The sequence below is a fragment of the Chlorocebus sabaeus genome, chromosome 26 (assembly GCF_047675955.1).
Source record: "Chlorocebus sabaeus isolate Y175 chromosome 26, mChlSab1.0.hap1, whole genome shotgun sequence".
In the NCBI taxonomy this organism is placed as follows: Eukaryota; Metazoa; Chordata; class Mammalia; order Primates; family Cercopithecidae; genus Chlorocebus; species Chlorocebus sabaeus.
The window spans coordinates 42,363,122-42,381,811 of NC_132929.1; the positions used below are offsets into that span (position 1 = coordinate 42,363,122).

At 52.2% G+C, this 18,690-nt stretch overlaps 1 protein-coding gene across 1 annotated transcript in view; it reads left to right on the forward strand.

Annotated features, from left to right (window-relative positions):
• Positions 1-10,398: 10,398 nt before the first annotated feature.
• SMAD6 (SMAD family member 6) overlaps positions 10,399-18,690 on the forward strand; it is an 80,789-nt gene continuing 72,497 nt past the window's right edge. The window contains exon 1 of the mRNA XM_008016164.3: positions 10,399-12,239. Within this exon, the coding sequence (XP_008014355.1) occupies positions 11,423-12,239 (817 nt within the window). The 5' untranslated portion in view covers positions 10,399-11,422. The remainder of the gene's footprint in view (positions 12,240-18,690) is intronic.

An 18,690-nucleotide genomic window follows, 5' to 3' on the forward strand; every position in this document is an offset into this window, starting at 1 on the left:
CAGGGTCTTGCAAGGGCTTCCTACAACTGATGTTTGCCCACTTTCAATCCACTCAGGCAGCCACCAATAATTCATGGTCTTAGAAGTGGTTGAGGTGAGAAGTTGTTTGCCAGCCAAGACAGATCCACTCCCCAGCTCACCCCCTTCCATCCACAGGTATAGCCATGGAGATCTTGGGCCCTGCCCCATACTAGAATGACCTCGGGGAGCTAAAAAAGCAAAAATAACCAACACACTTGGGCCCCACGCCAAATATTCTGATTAAATTGGTTTGGGATGGGGATTGGGCTTTAGGAGTTTTTTAAAACTCTCAGGTGACTCTAATACACAGCCAAAACTGAGACCCGCTGAGCAGAGACTTGATTCTGAATTTTAATCTTTCCTTATCTGCTCCAGACTTATACTAAGAGAATGCCAAGTGAATGCACCTCCCACTACTACCTTCCACCTCTCCCTCTGAAGGGGCTGGGACTCCTGGCTGTGGTCAGTGTTCTCAACACCAACCATGTACCTGGCCCACCTCCAGTGCACCCCTTCCATTTTGGGGACAAATCAACCAGTAGTAATGGGCGTTATTGAGCATCATACATTATTTCTAATCCTCAGGGCAACCCTGCGTTTTAGCAGGGAGGATGCTGAGCTCAAGAAGCCTTAGTGATTGCTTTACAGTGGTCCAGAGGATAAGTGCTGGAGCTGGGATCAAATCCAGGTCTTCATGGCTCCGAAGCCAATGTGTATTTCCCTGAGCCAGGCCGCTCCTAGAAGCAGTGCCTGTTTACTGAATACAATTGCCCAAGGTACAGGCCTAGGGCTGGCTTATCCATTAGGTACAGCAGGTCCAGGGCCTAGGGCCCATGATATCTTAGGGGGCCTACAAAATGTCTTAATTTTAATTGTATTTCAAGCAATAATAATGGTAGCAATAAATATATAACAACTAATCCAGCCTGGATTTCATTTGTCTTGATGCCAATACACTAGTGAAATATATTTTTTTAAAATGGCATGGGAGAAGGGGCCTGTGAAGACAGTGTCTAAGGCCCATGGAAGTCATAATACCCTGGAGGGCACTGGTGACTATGTCCTTCAACCCCTTCCAGAGCATGGCTCAGGCTAGTGGGAATTAAGCAAGAAGTGTTTATTACACACTTTCTGTGTGCCTCATTCTGGGAAGTAAATAAGAGCATAAAGCCTGTCCTGGTCTGCCTAGGAAGAGGAGATGTACACACAGGAAACTAAAAGCAAGACACGACAGGATGCACGTTCTGACTGTCGGCAGTTCTTACTTACATCTCTTCTTGTTTTTGTCGTTTCATTTGTCAGTCAGTCAGTGTTCTGCTTTGCAGGTTACTGAATTGTTTTATGTACTTAATGATTTAATCAACAATTCTTTTGTTGATTTCTTCCTTTCTTGAACAAATATTTACTATTTTAATAATATATTTATTATTTTAAAATACTTGTGTGTGTGTGTGTGTGTGTGTGTATGTGTGTGTGTGTTTGAGGTTGGAGACAGGGTCTCACTATGTTGCCAGGCTGGAGTGCAGTGGTTCTTCATAGTCATGGTCAGAGCACATTTTGGCCTCAAACTCTTGGCTTTAAGCAATCCTCATGCCTCAGCCTCCCGAGTAGCTGGGATTACCACTGTACCTGGCCCTGATTTAATTGTTTTTGAATGGGTAATTCAGCTCATGGTGCAAAAATTCAGGAGGTATGGAAGGATATATACCAAGAAGGCTGAGGGCAGGAGAGAGGTCTCTTTTGTACTGAATCTTTGGTCTCTCTTATATTTTGTACCAAGTTCAAGTATTACCTATTTATTAGAATAAAAATAAGCAAGCAAACAAAAAACCAGATGGGTATGGGTTGAAGAGTTTATTCACCCAGCTTTCTAGTCTTCTGGTTTCCTTCCCCAGAAGCAACTATTTATACCAACTTAATCATGTATCTTTCCAACATTTCTGTGTATACAAGCCTATATGCTTTTAAACATTTCAAGCAAATTGTAGCACACTGTATACATCGTTGTTAGTTAATGTCTGGATCTTTTTTTTTCTTTTTCCGAGAGGGAGTTTCACTCTTGTCACCTAGGCTGGAGTGCAATGGTGTGATCTTGGCTCACTGTAACCTCTGCCTCCTGGGTTCAAGCGATTCTCCTGCCTCGGCCTCCCTAGTAGCTGGGATTATAGGCATGCGCCACCACGCCCAGCTAATTTTTGTATTTTTGGTAGAGATAGGGTTTCACCATGTTGGCCAGGCTAGTCTCGAACTCCTGACCTCAGGTGATCTGCCCGCCTCAACCACCCACAGTGCTGGGATTACAGGCATGAGACACCGCACCCAGCCTGTGTTGATCTTTTTATACAGGGGGGCCCCCTCCTTCTTCTTCAACAGTTGGGTGATATACCTTAATTTCTTTAACTACTGCTAATTTCTTTATCTTGTATTGATAAAGTCAAGGTTGTTTCCAATCTCTTTCTTTTTGCTATAAAGTAACCTTATGGAGCCTAACTCCCTGCTTTCAGTTATACAATACATGACCTCATACATGTATCATTTCACTCATATGCAAGCACATCTCTATCGTATATGTATAAACTGGAATTGCAGGGTCAACATATGGGCATTGCTGCAGGGGGGGAGAAATTGGTACAATTTCTCTAGAGTACCCACTTTAACTTTTGATATCTATCAAAAGTTAAGATCTGTCTCCTCTCCCTAAAACAGAGCACCTCCTGGGTGCTGGGTTAGGGGTGCAGAGATGAGGACTCAGGCTTTGCTCTTGAGGGTCTCTCCAATGTGGACAAATCATCTCCAGCCCTAGGAAGTAGGAATGTAAAATGCCAGGGCGGTGCAAGGAAGATAGCCTTGGGCTAGTCACTGGGGAGAAAGGGGGAAAAAAATTTGCCCAGAGGAAAGGGAGGAAGGACATTCCAGGCAGATGGACCAGCAAGTGCAAAGTTTGGGAAATTAGAGAGCAGGTGGGGCACTTTGGGGTGTTCCAGAGAGCAGCCCTCACTTGTTCAGGATTCATGTAGTGGAGTGGCGGGGAGATGGAGTGGGACTTGCTCCTAACAGGGCTGGGAGGTTACTCTTTAGCTTGTTAGCCACGGGGATCCACTAAAGCATTCTCAATCAGGAAGTCTGATAGTCAGAGAGGACTGCTGGAAGGCTGTCTCTGGCCATGTTATAAAAGAGTGATTGAATGCAGACATTTTTTCAAATAAACTCCTAGTACCTGAAGGGCAGGGCTCCCTGCACTAACTGCCTTTGGCCCATAGTAAGTGCCCAGTAGAAATGCTCTGTTGAATTATAGCCGAGCACCAAAATGTGACACATCTCTGGTTATCGTTTCTCAACTGAGGGCTTCTACAATCCCCCGAAGGTTAGAAAAGCGAACCTCCTCCAGGAGGGCGGGGTCAGGTCTGTGATCAGTCTGGGGTCAGGGTCTGATGCTGCTCACAGTGACCATGACATGCTTCAGAAGTCTCCCATCTCTGTTCAGAACTCATGAGAACTGTGCATTCTATTCCCTGATATATCTGGGTTAGCTTGAATATTAAAGATCAAATATACTACAAATGTAATATAAAAAATAAATTTCCGGGCCGGCCTCGGTGGCTCATGCCTGTAATCCCAGCACTTTGGAAGGCCAAGGCCAGTGGTTCACCTGAGGTCAGGAGTTCCAGACCACCCTGGCCAACATGGCAAAACCCGTCTCTACTAAAAATACAAAAAATTAGCTGGGCATGTTGGGGGCACCTATAATCCCAGCTACTCGAGAGGCTGAGGCAGGAGAATCACTTGAACCCAGAAGGCGGATGCTGCAGTGAGCTGAGATCATGCCATTCCACTCCAACCTGGGCGACAAGAGTGAAACTCCGTATCAAAAATGAAATGAAATGAAATGAAATGAAATGAAATGAAATGAAATAAAATAAAATAAATAAATGTCCCCAACATCTGTGAATGAAGTAAGCTCTCCAGAAAAATCCCTTGATTCCAAAAGGCCCCACATTAGCCCAGTTTGAGGAGGATGGATTTAGGTAAAGCAGGCTGACAGTGCTCACCCTGGCCTCTGTACAACTGCCTCCATCCCTTTTAACAACCATGAAACTCACTGCACTTTGCTCATTCATGCCTCCATCCATCCATTCATTCATTCATCCATGCGATATTTTTGAAGGCTGACAATGCCCAGGACATTGCCCTCCCCTGTGGGTACACAAGGAGCAGAATAACAGTGGCAGCTCTAAATGCTTTGTACATATTATCTCGGTCAACTCTCACAATGACCATATGAGGTAATAACCTTATTAATCAGCTTATTGAGCTGCTGAGTCCTACAGTGTGCCAGAACTTTATTCATGTAACTCCCACCTTGGTCAAGTTGGTACACTTTACAGGTGAGGGAATTGAGAGTCACAGAGGCTAAATGGTTTGCAGGGTTGCTATTAGCTCAGAGGCTTAACTTGGTAATGACTGACTCCATGCTCATTTCACTAATAAAAACTACTTTTCATTGAGCCCTTACTAGATGTCAGACACTGCGCTAGGCATTTTGATCTTCAAAACAACCTCCTTATATTATTACTATTCCCAGCAAAAGATTAAGCATCAATGACATGAGTATACTGTTCAGATGTTCTTTTATACTTTCAAAGATGTGACAGCAAATCATGCTGGCTCTATCTTTAGGATATATAAAATGTCTGGGATCCAACTGCTGCTCCCCCACATCCACTGCTCTCACCCTGGTCCAAGCCACCATGGCCTCTGGCCTGGACCACTGCCACAGTCTCCTACCAGGCCCTTCTCCCACCCCGCCCTTGCGGTCAGTTCATAAGGCGGTTCAAGGGAGGCTCTTGAAACAGAAGGGAGATCCTATTCCTTCTCTGCCCAGAGCCTCCAGGGGCTCCCAGGTCACTCAGATGACAAGCCAAAGATCCAACACTAGCCTATATGAACTTACAATCTGCCCCCAATATTACTCCGATCTCATCACTTTTTTGATGGTCCTGGAATGGGCCAGGTCTGCTATTTCAGGGCCCTTGTACTTGCTGTTCTCTGCGGCTGTGACATTCTTCCCCCAGATAGCATCATAGCTAATTTCCTCCCCACTCTACCCCCACCAGCAATACCTAGCTCAAATGTCACCTTCTCAGGGAAGCCTTCTCTGACCACTTTCTTTAAACCACAAACTGCCATCTCCCAACATTCCTTTCTCTTCTTCTCTGCTTTATTTTTGACCTCAGCACCTTTACCTTCAATACACTGGCTACCTGGTTATTTTGTTATGATCTTCCCCTTAGACTCCTTGAGCTAGGAATGTTTGTGTTTTGCTTACTGCAGGATGGCTAGCACCTAGAGGAGGGCCTGGCACCCAGTAGGAGCTCAGTAATTTGTGTTAAATGAATGAACACAAAGTTCCATTCATTCACATATGCATTTTCCGAGGGAGAGAGGGTCTAGAGCATTCATCAGAGCTTCAGAAGGGTTGTTTACTACTGCCCACAGGTGCCCAACTCTCCCATTTGGGGCTATGTTGACCAAGCAGATTTACCCTCCAAAGGGGGAGACAATACCACTTAGCCACTTGGGCCTACAGCTAGTCTACAAAATTTGGGCCACAGGAGTTAATAAGTGGGACCCTGGTTTATCCGTCAGTTTCGTATGAAGTGGGTCATGATGACTCAGTCTCCCTGCCAATCCACCTGCCTATAGCAAGAGGTGGCCCTGATCCCCTCTGCGATGTCTCTGTTCATAAATGGTAGCCCCTAAATACTGCCCCTTTCCCACCACTCAGAAGTAACCTTTCCCTTGCATGATTTCTGCTGTTTCATGCCCTGTGCCTTTCCAGTAGTGTGGGACATTTCCCAAGGGCAAGGGACTGCTTTTCTTTTCTAGGACTAGGTGTTAAGAAGATGCACACACATCTCAGGCAGCTCTGGGTTCAAGTTTCAACTCTGCTACCTACTTGGTGTGTGATCTGTAACAAATTATTTAACCTCTGTGTTTCCTCCTCTAAAAATATGGGTCTAGGAAGAATAAAACCTTCTTCACTGTGTTGTTGGGGGGATATGATGAGATACTGATGTGCTTGGCACAGGGATAAGCATGGAGTTAAGTGGGGGATTTTATTTCAACCACCCTACAAATATTTATTGAGTGCCCACTATGTGACAGGCATTGAACTAGGGACCAGGAAGAAGAAATGGCGCAAGTGCTGTCTTATGTGATTTAGCTTTTCAATGGCACAGGCAGAATGGCATCAAATGGCCTGTCTGTGACTCCACTGCCTCCATGCTGCTGTGGGTGGCCTGGGCCTGCTACTTTCACCATCTCATCCCTTGTGGAGCTTACATCCCAAAGGTAGAGAACAGATAAAAGATTGTACGGTTTTGAACTGGGACAAGCCCAGTAAAGAAGAAGCATAGAGTTCTTTGGGGAAAATACTGGAATAAGAGAGTGGGGGCACATTTGAATCTGAGGGGGTCAGAGTTACTTGTGAGTTAATTTGTGAGTAACTCGGGTGCAGAGACCTGTGGATAAGCATCAGGGACCCCACCTTCTTCCTTTCCTCTCTTTTCCCTGCATCCCTAGGGATTTGGAGCTTGCTGTCCAGTCTGGCAGTCTCGAGGGAGGGTGTTCTTGGGCTGTAGCATGTCCCTGCCCTGCTGGGCCCCGCCATACACACCCTCTAGTGGCCACAACGCATGCCAGGCATTAGGCTGAACGGGCCCTAGGAATCTTAAGGACAGGAGGACTGTCACTGCTCTTCCCATCCTGACATTATCTCCACTCAGATGCAGGGGCCCTGTAAGGAGGGCTGCTTCTAGGTCCTCTTGTCACTTAATTTTGTCACCCACCTCCAGCATGATTCTTATTTCTACTGCACAGATGAGAATCCTAAGGCTTGTAGAGTTGAGGGAGGTAAGTAGGGTCAGTACTGAATTTAGGCCCACCAGACTCTGGTTTCCATGAGCTTCAGGTGGCATCGCTCCTGAGCACATGAGGAATGATGCCACATCTCCCAGTGAGCAAGAGATGATGCCAGATTTTGCCCATTACTGCCCAGCAAAGAAGGCAGGTCTCCCCAGAAAGGTCACTGCTTCAATCTCTCCTTGGTCTGAGGCTGTTGGGGCATCTCTCAGGGCATTCCCCCAGGAACTCTGCAGACTGGGATGCCATGGTACCTCAGAGAGGCATGGGGGTGGAAGTGAGGAGAAGGGGTATGTACATGCTGAGCATCTGTGGAACCACACACGTCCCTGCCCTCAGGAGGTCCTGCAGGTTACCTGCGGGTAATCCTTCCTGCCGGCTCATTTCCTTTGCTTCCCATTACACAAGCATACCCCTTCTTCAGCCAAACTGGCTGGGTTTTAATCCGGCATCGGCCACTAACTACAAGCTTGTGCAAGTTACTTTTGGCAAGCCTTTGTGCCTCAGTGTCTTTATCTATAAAATGGCCGTAAGAGGCCGGGCGTGGTGGCTCATGCCTATAATGCCAACACTTTGGGAGGCCAAGGCAGGCGGATCACTTCAGGCAGGTCAGGAGTTCGAGACCAGCCTGGCCAACATGGTAAAACCCTGTCTCTTATTAAAAATGCAAAAATTAGCCAGGCATGGTGGTGCATGCCTGTAGTTCCAGTTACTTAGGGGCGCTGAGGCAGGAGAATCACTTGAACCTGGGAGGTGGAGGTTGCAGTGAGCCAAGATCACACCACTGCACTCCAGGCTGGGGACAGAGTGAGACTCGGTCTCAAAAAACAAATAAGAAATGGTGGTAACAGGCCAGGTGTGGTGGCTCACGCTTATAATCCCAACACTTTGGGAGGCCGAGGCGGGCGGATCACTTCAGGCAGGTCAGGAGTTTGAGACCAGCCTGGCCAATGTGGTGAAACCACGTCTCTACTAAAAATACAAAAATTAGCTGGGCATGGTGGTGCATACCTATAGTTCCAACTACTTGGGAGGCTGAGGCACGAGAATCACTTGAGCCCGGAAAGCAGAGGCTGCAGTGAGCTGAGATCACACCACTGCACTCCAGTCTGGGGACAGAGCAAGGCTCTGTCTCAAAAAAACAAATACATTAAATAAAAAATAAAAACAAAATAGTGGTAACAACCACACCTATCCCCAAAGTGTTGTTCTGGGGCCTCAACCTCTGACACTTTTGATTCAGCAGGTGGGCCTTTGAACCACATTTTGGAAATCCCTCCCTGAAGAGTACAGTCTGGCAACACAGACCTACACACCACTTCCAGCCAGAGGATGAGCAGGCGTGCTGGTTCACGCCTCTCTGGTTTCAGCATGTTAGCATTGTCAATGCCATCCTCGTTTTAGTGGCATGTTACACAAGTGAGTTCCTGTGCCTCAGTTTTCCTCATCTGTAAGTGGAGATAATAATAGTAACTATGCTAAGTTCTTATATATTAATAATAATAGTACCTATGTTAAGTGGTGTGAGAATTAACTAAGTCCTGGAACATTGCCTTGCCCATAGTAACGACTCAATATGCATGAACTATTATTATTGTAATCCACAGTCAAAGATAATCCACAAAGAGCAGACACAGGGATAAAAGAAAATACATTGAGTTTCTCTTTGTATTTTAAGATGTATTAATTTCCCCAGGGGCGAAAAGTGACTGAAAGGGGCCACAAGACAGGCTTCTGGGGTGCATTGCTTTTTGGGTGCTGGTGACATCTTGTGTGTTTGTTCACTTGTGAAAATTCATCCTGCTGTTCGCTTGAGATTTGTGCATTTAACGTGCACAATCTCCAGGGAGCTTCGTGGTTCTGTGAAGCACGAAGGGCAAGCATCCTCATCCGCGGTTTCAAACAAGAAACTGAGGCTAGGACCGCTACTTTAATTTGGCCAAAGTAGGAGATGGGTGTGAGGAAGTGTCTCAGTCCCATCTTTCGTTCGGGGAGCAACCGCCACTCCCAGAGAGGGCAGCGCGAACAGTACCTGGCTCCAGGTTTAAAGCTCAGCAAATGGTTCTGAATCCTCCTTGCAAATGCCACCCTTCCCCCAGCGCACACAGCCTCTGGGCACGGCCGGGGGTTCGCACCGCCGCGCACGCCACAGACCAGCCCCACGCGTGGCCACCCTCCAGGGAGACCCGCTCGCCGGCGCCCAGCGGCCACCGCGGGAGAATGGCGCCCAGCCCCGGGCCAATGAGAGTAGCGGAATTTCTTTCATTCAGCGCGGGGCTAGGCTCCTGCCCGGAAAGGGGCGGGGCGCCGCGCCGGGGGTGGGGCCGCCGAGAGCGGGGGGAGAGGGCGGTGCCGGCCCCGCGTCCTGGCCAATCGGCGCCGCGCCCGGGGGGGGAGGGGGACCCAGGCCTTTTTTCCCCTCCGCGCGGGACCAATCCCGACTTTACAAGCTTGAACTTTTGCCACCCTCGGACGAGCTAGCGCGCCCGAGGAGGTACCCCGCCGCGCCGGCTCCAGGGGCAGGAGCGGCCTTAACCCTTCCCGCGCCGGACGTCGGGCTGCTGCCGCCGCGCCCCGGATCCCGCCCCCAACCCACCCTAATTTTCGCGTGGAAACCTCACTAGGGAAAGCGTGATCCCTCACCTACAGGCCTCTCCGAGGTGCGGAGAGTAAACTGGAGAAGGGAGAGGAAGCACCCAGCCTGGAGGCGGCCCGGCCGGCCGGCGGCCCGCCTCGCTCCGAGGGAGGGCCGTGGCGACCGCGAGGAGCCAGCGAGTAGACACTCCCCGCCTCTACACCACCCTCTCCATCTCTCCACTCCGGGCGAGCCTGGAGCCACCGTGCGCAAAGCGCCCTAAGTTCCCTGTTTGGCCCGGCAGAGCGACCCCCGACTTTGTGCAAGGAGCGTAGAGCCCCTCGTGCAGTCACGGAAGATCCGCTACCCCAACATATCCGCCGCCCCCTGCTCCTCAGGCTCAACCCAGGAAGGCACACACGCACACCCATTTTTATTAGCCTGCCCTGGGATGGGGGTTTGGAACAACTGTAAAGTGCAAAGTGTGTTTATAAGTTTGTGCACAAGCCAGGGAGAGGCAAAGCGCACCGTTTGCGTCCGAGTCTCAGTGGGTCCGCCGAGCCTCGCGCGCCTGCCAGTGGCTCATGTAACCCTGTGTGTGTGTATGTGTGTGTGTGTGTCCGCGCGCGCGTGTGTGCTCGCTCGCATCCGTGCCCTGGGCACAACGCAAGGCAGAAAGCGGGCCGCGGGAGCTGTCAGGCCCTGGGCGGGGGTGCCGGGGCGGTGTGGGGCGGGGGCCCGAGCTCGGCCCGCCCCGGGAGCCGGCCCCTTGGAGCCTCCGGCCCTGCAGTGGGACGTGTTCTCCTTTAAGAGTTAAGAAACTTGAAACCTTGTTTGCGCAACAATCAGCGCCGCGGAGCCGCCAAAGTGTCTAGACTGGCATATGATGGGAGTCAGCCAATGACTCCGCGGCGCTCCTCCGGGGGCCCTCAGTGTGCGTTTGAGGAGAACAAAAAAGAGAGAGCGAGCGGAGCAGGGGAGCGATCGAGGGAGCCGAGCCGAGAGAAAGAGCCGCCGGGCGCTGCCTCGCCAGACCTCGCTGGGACCCCGGGGCCACCGGGAGGCACTTTTGTGGAGGGGGGAGGGGGGGCGACCTCGGCAGCGTCGGCGCACGAAGCGTCCGAGGGCAGCGTGGGGCGGGCTGCGACCTCTGCCTCGGTGGACTGCATTTTTAATTAAGGATTCCCAGCAGCTCTTTGGGATTTTTACAGCTTCCACTCATGTGTTGACACCCGCGTCCAGGAGAAACTCGCTCCAAGTGCATCTAGCGCCTGGGACCTGAGACGGCGTTGGCCTTTCGTGCATGCAAATCCAGGGATTTAGGTTTTGTTTGGGATTTCCTTTTCTTTCTTTCCTTTTTTTTTTTTTCTTTTTGCAGGGATAAGAAGGGAGCTGGGGTTATCAACAAGCCTGCCTTTCGGATCCTGCAGGAAAAGCCCATGTAGTTAAGCGATTTGGTTTAAAAAAAGGCAGGGTAAAGGGAGGGCTTTCCAAACACATTTGGGGGTTCGCGCGAGCGCTTTGTGCTCATGGACCAGCCGCGCAACTTTTGAAGGCTCGCCGGCCCATGTGGGGTCTTTCTGGCGGTGCGCCGCCTGCAGCCCCCTTAAAGCGCGGGGACTGGAGTTGTTGAGCAGCCCCGACACTGCGGTCCATGTAGCCGCTGGCCGCGCGCGGACTGCGGCTCGGCGTGCGCGTGTTCCCGGCCGTCCCGCCTCGGCGAGCTCCCTCATGTTGTCGCCCTGCGGCGCCCCTTCGACGACAGGCTGTGCACGGTCTGCACGGCGCTCCGCGGCGGAGCTTCATGTGGGGCTGCGACCCGCGCAGCCGGCGCCTCGCTGAGGGAACGGACCCCCGGTAACTGGAGACCGCCTCCCCCCCACCCCTGGCGCCAAAGGATATCGTATGTTCAGGTCCAAACGCTCGGGGCTGGTGCGGCGACTTTGGCGAAGTCGTGTGGTCCCCGACCGGGAGGAAGGCGGCAGCGGCGGCGGTGGTGGCGGCGACGAGGATGGGGGCTTGGGCAGCCGAGCTGAGCCGGCCCCGCGGGCAAGAGAGGGCGGAGGCTGCGGCCGCTCCGAAGTCCGCCCGGTAGCCCCGCGGCGGCCCCGGGACGCAGTGGGACAGCGAGGCGCCCAGGGCGCGGGGAGGCGCCGGCGCGCAGGGGGCCCCCCGAGGCCCATGTCGGAGCCGGGGGCCGGCGCTGGGGGCTCCCTGCTGGACGTGGCGGAGCCGGGAGGCCCGGGCTGGCTGCCTGAGAGTGACTGCGAGACGGTGACCTGCTGTCTCTTTTCGGAGCGGGACGCCGCCGGCGCGCCCCGGGACGCCAGCGACCCCCTGGCCGGGGCGGCCCTGGAGCCGGCCGGCGGCGGGCGGAGTCGCGAAGCGCGCTCGCGGCTGCTGCTATTGGAGCAGGAACTCAAAACGGTCACGTACTCGCTGCTGAAGCGGCTCAAGGAGCGCTCGCTGGACACGCTGCTGGAGGCGGTGGAGTCCCGCGGCGGCGTGCCGGGCGGCTGCGTGCTGGTGCCGCGAGCCGACCTCTGCCTGGGCGGCCAGCCCGCGCCGCCGCAGCTGCTGCTCGGCCGCCTCTTCCGCTGGCCCGACCTGCAGCACGCAGTGGAGCTGAAGCCACTGTGCGGCTGCCACAGCTTCGCTGCCGCCGCCGACGGCCCCACCGTGTGCTGCAACCCCTACCACTTCAGCCGGCTCTGCGGGCCAGGTGAGCGCGCTGCGCCGGCCGGCGGGGCCCCGGCTCCCGGTCCCCGTCCCCTTCCTTGCCCTTCTCTCTGTGACACTGCGGGTCGGCGCAGCTGCGGGTGCTCCCCCGGGTGCCTTTGGAGCGTGGTAGCCACCAGGAGAGGCGCCTTAGCCCAGCCGAGGGGAGTGGGTGTCCCAGCACACACCTCAAGTGGCAACTTTCTCTCAAGGCTCCGGTAAACTTAAAAGGGTACACGTCGTAGTTTTCTCTGTGCAGTTTCAGGCACATGATGTAGGCTCCAACTTCATAGGCAGTGAAAGGGGAGGGCAGGCCAAGGAGAGACCAAAGAAGTAGGTACTATTTCCTCCTACCTCAATTCCGGAATCTACCCCAGTCTGTACCCAGGCTTCTAGCATTTGTATGCACGTGCCCTTACCCATACTGTGCTTTTCTATGTCCAAGCAGCTGTAAGTTGTGAAATTGGGTGTACACAAATCATAGCTAGAATCAAAAGTCTTCGTCAAATGCCCAATTTGTGCCTTTGTATACTTTCGACAAAGCTTTGCAGGGTAATCCCTCTCTGGAGTAAAGAGCACCGTCTTTATTCCCCACATATTATCATTCCCCACATCCCTTGGGTGTCAAGTGCCAGGGTCTTCCATAGTCCTCCTCAACTTTTGTGTTCAGCTTTTGTATAGAGTTTAGGGTCTTGGTGGCATCTGTGAGTAGTTGAAGAAGCCAGATACTCGATTACCTCTGAGAACTGCCCCCCTTCTTTGTTCTCCTCTTGGGATTTCCTGCACACACCCCACCCTCAGCCTTGCTTACCCGGCCAGTCCCTGGTGCTCAGGTGCAGACAGGCGGCGGCTCCAGCAGGTCAGGAGGCTCCAGCAGGCCAGGAGCTTGCACTTGCCTTGCTCTGACCTCTGCCTTGCGGGGAACACACATTTTAGCCTGTAGCTAGCCTCTGAGGGATGTATGGGAATCCATTAGGTGACACTGAGGTTTTGCAGGGGTGGGACTGGCAGGGAGTCACAGGCTCTTGAGCCTGGGAGGGCTATGAATCCCTCCATTCTGGCTTCCCTGGGGAGAGTCAGCACCCAGGCTGGGAGCACAGAGAGGGTCAGATCTTAGGTCTCCTGACTCTGTGTGGAAAAGGAAGATGGGCCTAGGATGGTGTATTTGTCCTAGGTATCTTGTCTGTGTGTGGAGTAGTATCTGGAGAGGAAAGGAAGTTTTCCCTTAGTGATGATTCCTGCATAGAGGGCATTGATGGGGGTGAGTGGGGAGGGGCATTGTTGATCAGGCACTTTACTCCCCTCATGGTAACTCCAGTCCTAATTTAGGATCTATGAGCAGTCCCTGATCTGTGGCCCATGCCAGGCTTTCTATGCACTCTTTTCCCCTTGCTGACAGCTTTCCCTGGAAGTGACTTTCTCCCCTCTGCGAACTCTGTCTCCTCCCTGTCTCTGGGGAAGGAGACCCCTATTTATGGTTGTCTTGTTCCTGGTCATTTTTTTTTTTTTCAGTGGACCCATTCCACTCTTGTAGAAGCCCCTGGCAGGTATATTCTCTCTCGACACTTCAGTGTGCCAGCAAATGTTGAGCGACTGTTCTGGGCCAGGCACTGTGCTGGGTGCTGTGGCTAGCAGAGTGGAAATATGAGTAGGATCTGTGCCCTCAAGAAACATAATCCCACGAGGGATTTATGGAGGAGAAATGGGGGAAGAAGGGAAGTGTGCAGGGCCAGGTCACTGGGTCTGAACTACCAGAAGGCAATGGGGTGTATGTAATAGGAAGGCCTGAAGGAGCTCCACAGCTCCAGCCTGGAGCAGGACCTTGGAGGATGGGTCAGAGGAGAGGGAGCCAGCCAGCTCAGAGTTAAGGTGCCAGGCATGCTCAGGTGGGTGGGCAGGGAGGGGAGGAGTGAAAAAGCTGGAGACAATGGACAGGACCGCTCCTGCTGCTACTCCTGGGACTAGGAATTGGCTTGGGTGTTGGTTTACTTTTACTGGTTTTGGAGAAGTACAGGTCAAGAGATACCTGGCAAGCTGCAGTGGAACGGTTCTTGACCATGGACCTAGTCCTAGGCTCTGCCCAGCTCGTAACCTGCCGCTTGACTTTGGATGAGTTACCTCTCCTCTCAGCCACCGTGCTGGTCAGTGGGGGTGGCTCTAGGAACGTTCTCCCTATCTAAATCCGGACTAAGCCTTGGGACTTGATTCCCCTCCTTCTCCCAGAAGGAGGCGCTGTTGCCAGGGCTGCAGCACCCCAAGTCTCCTCCCCTATTCCTTTGCTAGCTGCTAGCAGGTGGGGCCCCCATTCAGCCACCCTGGGGACCGCTGGGAGGACCGATGGTCAGGGAAGAGTTTCCAGTATGTGCCAGGTTGACCCTCTTGCCCCTGGCCTGAGAGCTCGGGGAGCCCTGGGCTGCCCACCCCGCCTCCACCGCCTGGCCGCCAGCCTGGCTCCCATAACTGGGCGGGCGCATAGCTGGGGCTCAGCCGTGCGCGTCCTGATAAGGAGCCTGCGCTTTCCAGGGCTCTGGGGAGAGAGCCCGGGCACCGGGCAGACGGACGCGCTCGCACACACAGCGCAGGCACACAGCTAGTGAGCAAAGTACACTGGAACACCAGCACTGAGGGACTCCCACCTGGCAGCCGTCACCTCCGCACCTTCATGGACCACTGCAGGGAGCCCCCGTGACAGGAGACCCCTTCCTGGGCAGTGTGGACCCCTGCTGTTCAGAGCCCATTCTCCATCCATCAACTTGAGTTGTGGCTTGGGGCTAGTTTCGCCTTCGGGCTTCTTTTCCCGTTTCTAAAGTAAGGGATTGGAGGGAATCCCTGCGGGCTGACATGCAGATTCCAGGCCACACAGGCCTCCGTCCCCTCCCCCACTCTGCCCCAGGCTTGTCTCGGAAACAGGGGGCCTCAGGAGGGGACCCACCTCTGCTGGGCTTGAGCTGGGGGCCTCCTGGCCTCCCAGCCCGTGGGAGTCAGGCCCAGCTCTGCCTCCCCCTTGGGTGTCTTTCTGTCCCAGGAAAAGCCAGTTCACTGAGCTCGGTGGGTGCCTATGTGGACGGAAATGTGGAGAAATACTTTAATCACAGCTCTAACCTGTGTTTATAGAGCTCCTTTCTCCTGAAAGTATCCATTAACTTCGGAATAAATCTCCTGCTCTTTGCTTCCCCACTTTTTTTTTTTTTTTCTGTAATTATATTCAGTAAATTACTATTATCCAAATTGCGCCCGGGGAGGAGAGACAGAGCGAGAGAGAGAACTTCTGAACGACTGGAGGAGGCCGCCTAGGAAAACACAGGGTTCCCAGGCCAGGACTATAGGAATTAGAATGGGCTAGAAAGTTTTCCTTTTATTTGGCCTGGCATTATCCCTTTGAAATGAGATCAATTTCAAGTTGGGCTTCCAAGCCCCCGCCCTGCCCGGCTCAGCGGCCCCTAGCCCTGCCTGTCTGCTCCTCCTAGCTCCTCCTGGAGGTGAGGAAGGGGTGATAATGTGCAGTTTGCCTCTTGCTGGCGCCAGCCGGCTGCGCTGTTTATCTGGCTGCCAGGGGAATCTGGGCAATTAGGCTCAGCCAGCCTTAAAGTGCCAGGAGCTCCTTTTCTGCGTGTCCCATCATGGGGCTTAGGGTTGAGTCTTCGGCTTCTGGGGGCAGGAAGGATGGGCACTCAGGAGGCCCCCTCCCCACCCACAGCCCCTCTTTGGGAGGGGGGGAAACTTGGCAACCCGGGAGGCATGTGAATCTTTTCCTAAGCAAGATGCTGAGCTGCAAAGATTGGGGGTGGAAGGTAATGTCCCAAACTGAAACTTTTCCAGGCACTGGGAGAGGCTGTGAACTCTTCTGGCTTTAGAATTTAGGTCTAGATCCCAAAAGGCTAAGTACCCCCTGGGGGCTAACCAGAGGCATGCCTGGGCTGAGCTGAACCTTCTGGTGCACTGGCCCCTGGCTGACTGCTCTTGCTTCTGCAGGAAGTTGGAGGAGATTCCTGAAGTTGATGCCTCAGGCTGGATGTCCAAGGGGGTTGGAGTTGCTGATGTCTTTCTGTCTCCCTCTCTTTTCTTTTCCTCCCTACCAGGTCCGCTTCTTTCAGAGGGGCCTGCAGTGCTCTAAAAGTTCTCCTGTTAAAGTTTAGAGCATATGGGTTATTATTTTAAAATCAACACAACTTTTAAAAGTACTAAGACAACTTCTAAGAGGGGAGTGGACAGAGGGCCTGGTGGCAGCTCACAGTTTCTTTTCTGATCTTTGGTCTCACCCACCAAGTGTCCCACCTGAGTGCCCACCTTGCCCACTTGAGGTAATGCCCTGGGGCTCCATCAGTCCAGATCCATAGGATGCAGCCACGTGGGAGTGGTGGCTGATTGTTACCCAGTAGTGTTCATAGCACATTATTCATAATAGCTAAAGAGAGGAAGCAACCCAAATGTCCATTAGCTGATGAATGGATAAATGAAATATGGTACATCCAAAAAATGGAATATCATTCACCTATGAAAAAGAACGGAGTACCAAAACATGTTACAACATGGATGAACCTCGATGACTTTGTGCCACATGAAAGAAGCAGCCAGCCACAAAAGGCCATATGTTGTATGAAATGAAATGTCCAGAATGGGCATGGGAATAGAGACAAAAAGTAGGTTAGTGGTTGCCTAGGGTTTTGGGGTTGGGGTCTAGGAAGTGACTGCCAGTGGGGATGGTGTTTCTTTTTGCGATGAAAAAAAATGTCCTGTGTTTAGATTGTGGTTGATGGTTGCACAACATTGTAAATACACTAAAAAACCCCACTGAATGGTATATTTTAAAAAAGGATGAATTTTAGGGTATGTGAATTATATCTCAATTTTTGGAAAGGGTTACCTGATACTGGTCTCCAGCTGGCCTTCTCCATAATACCTGCAGCTACTTTCCTATGTGGCTTTGGGCAGGTCCTTCAGCAAGTGAGACCTTAGTTTTCATATCAGTGAAAAGAAGGAATTGAGTTGGGTGAACCCCAAGGCCTCTTCTGTCTCTGACACTCTAAATCCTTGTGTTGTGGGGTGGAGTCTAAAGCCTTCATACTTTTTTAGTTGCCTACAGTGGAATCTAGTGATTAGCATTCAGTCCATGCAATTGTTAAACAGTTGGCTGGGCGCGGTGGCTCATGCCTATAATCCCAGCACTTTGGGAGGCCAAGGCGGGTGGATCACCTGAGGTCGGGAGTTCAAGACCAGCCTGACCAACATGGAGAAACCCCATCTCTACTAAAAATACAAAATTAGCTGGGCGTGGTGGTGCATGCCTGTAATCCCAGCTACTAGGGAGGCTGAGGCAGGAGAATCGCTTGAACCTGTGAGGTGGAGGTTGCGGTGAGCCGAGATCATGCCATTGCACTCCAGCCTGGGTAACAAGAGCGAAACTCTGTCTCAAATAAATAAACAGTTGTGTGCATACCATTTTGCCAGAGCTAATGGGAACCTGGTGAGGTCCCTCCTGAACACTTTGCAGTGCTCCACTACCTGGCATGTCTCCTGGTTCAGGTTCATAGATTTTCTTTCTATCTCACAACACTGGAACTCCCAACTCAGCTATGGCCGTGGGTAGTGGGTGTCACAACTCAAGGCTCAGGTAGCTCTTCCAGGTGGGACTTCATTAGCCTTTCCTGCCTTCCACCTTTTGATTCCCAGGTAAGCAGCCCCTGGAAGAGATGCTGGCATTGGTTACAGAGGCTTGACTCCAGCCACTACTGCCCATAGTTGTCAAGATTCACCTTTGGGGACAAATCTTGGGGGCGGATGTCCAGAGCTCCATGCCATGTGTGGCCTAGGCCTCAGCCAGTCAGATTTTTGCAAAAGTAACCCTAAGAAATTGCAGGCTTTCTGATAAGCTCTTGCGGGTAGTGGAAAGGGCATGGAGGTCAGGGACCTGGCATTGGTTCTGGCTCATTACCTGGCTCCTGAGGAAGTCATTTCCACTCACCAGGCCACAGTCTCCTCCTCTGTACAGTGGAAGCACTGGCCTCAATTCTCTTTTCCTGTGGAACTCCAGCCCTTCCTCTGCGCTGCCCCTTGTCCTAAGAGGCCGGTCCTCCTCAAGGCTGGCCTCTAGGCCTGAGAGCCCCCTAGATCCTCTTTCTGCACATCTTTGTCCACAGGTGCATTCAACTTTACCATTATCCTCATCCCAGTTGTCTATGTCCATATTTAGTGAGCATGTTCTGTGCAGGTGATGTCCCAGACCCAGCGGGGATGAAGAGGTATAAGAAAGGGCATCTCTTGATTCTACCTCATTGGGTGGCAGAGCAGAATTAGGCCTGGACTGGAATCCCAGCTCCACCATGACTGGCTCAGGAGACATGCGCAAGTCAGTTTTCTCATCTGTAAAATGGGGATAATAATGTCATCTCATTTGTTTTTTGTATTTTGAGAAAGGATTAAATAAAAATAGGTGCCTGATGAGCATAATTAACTAC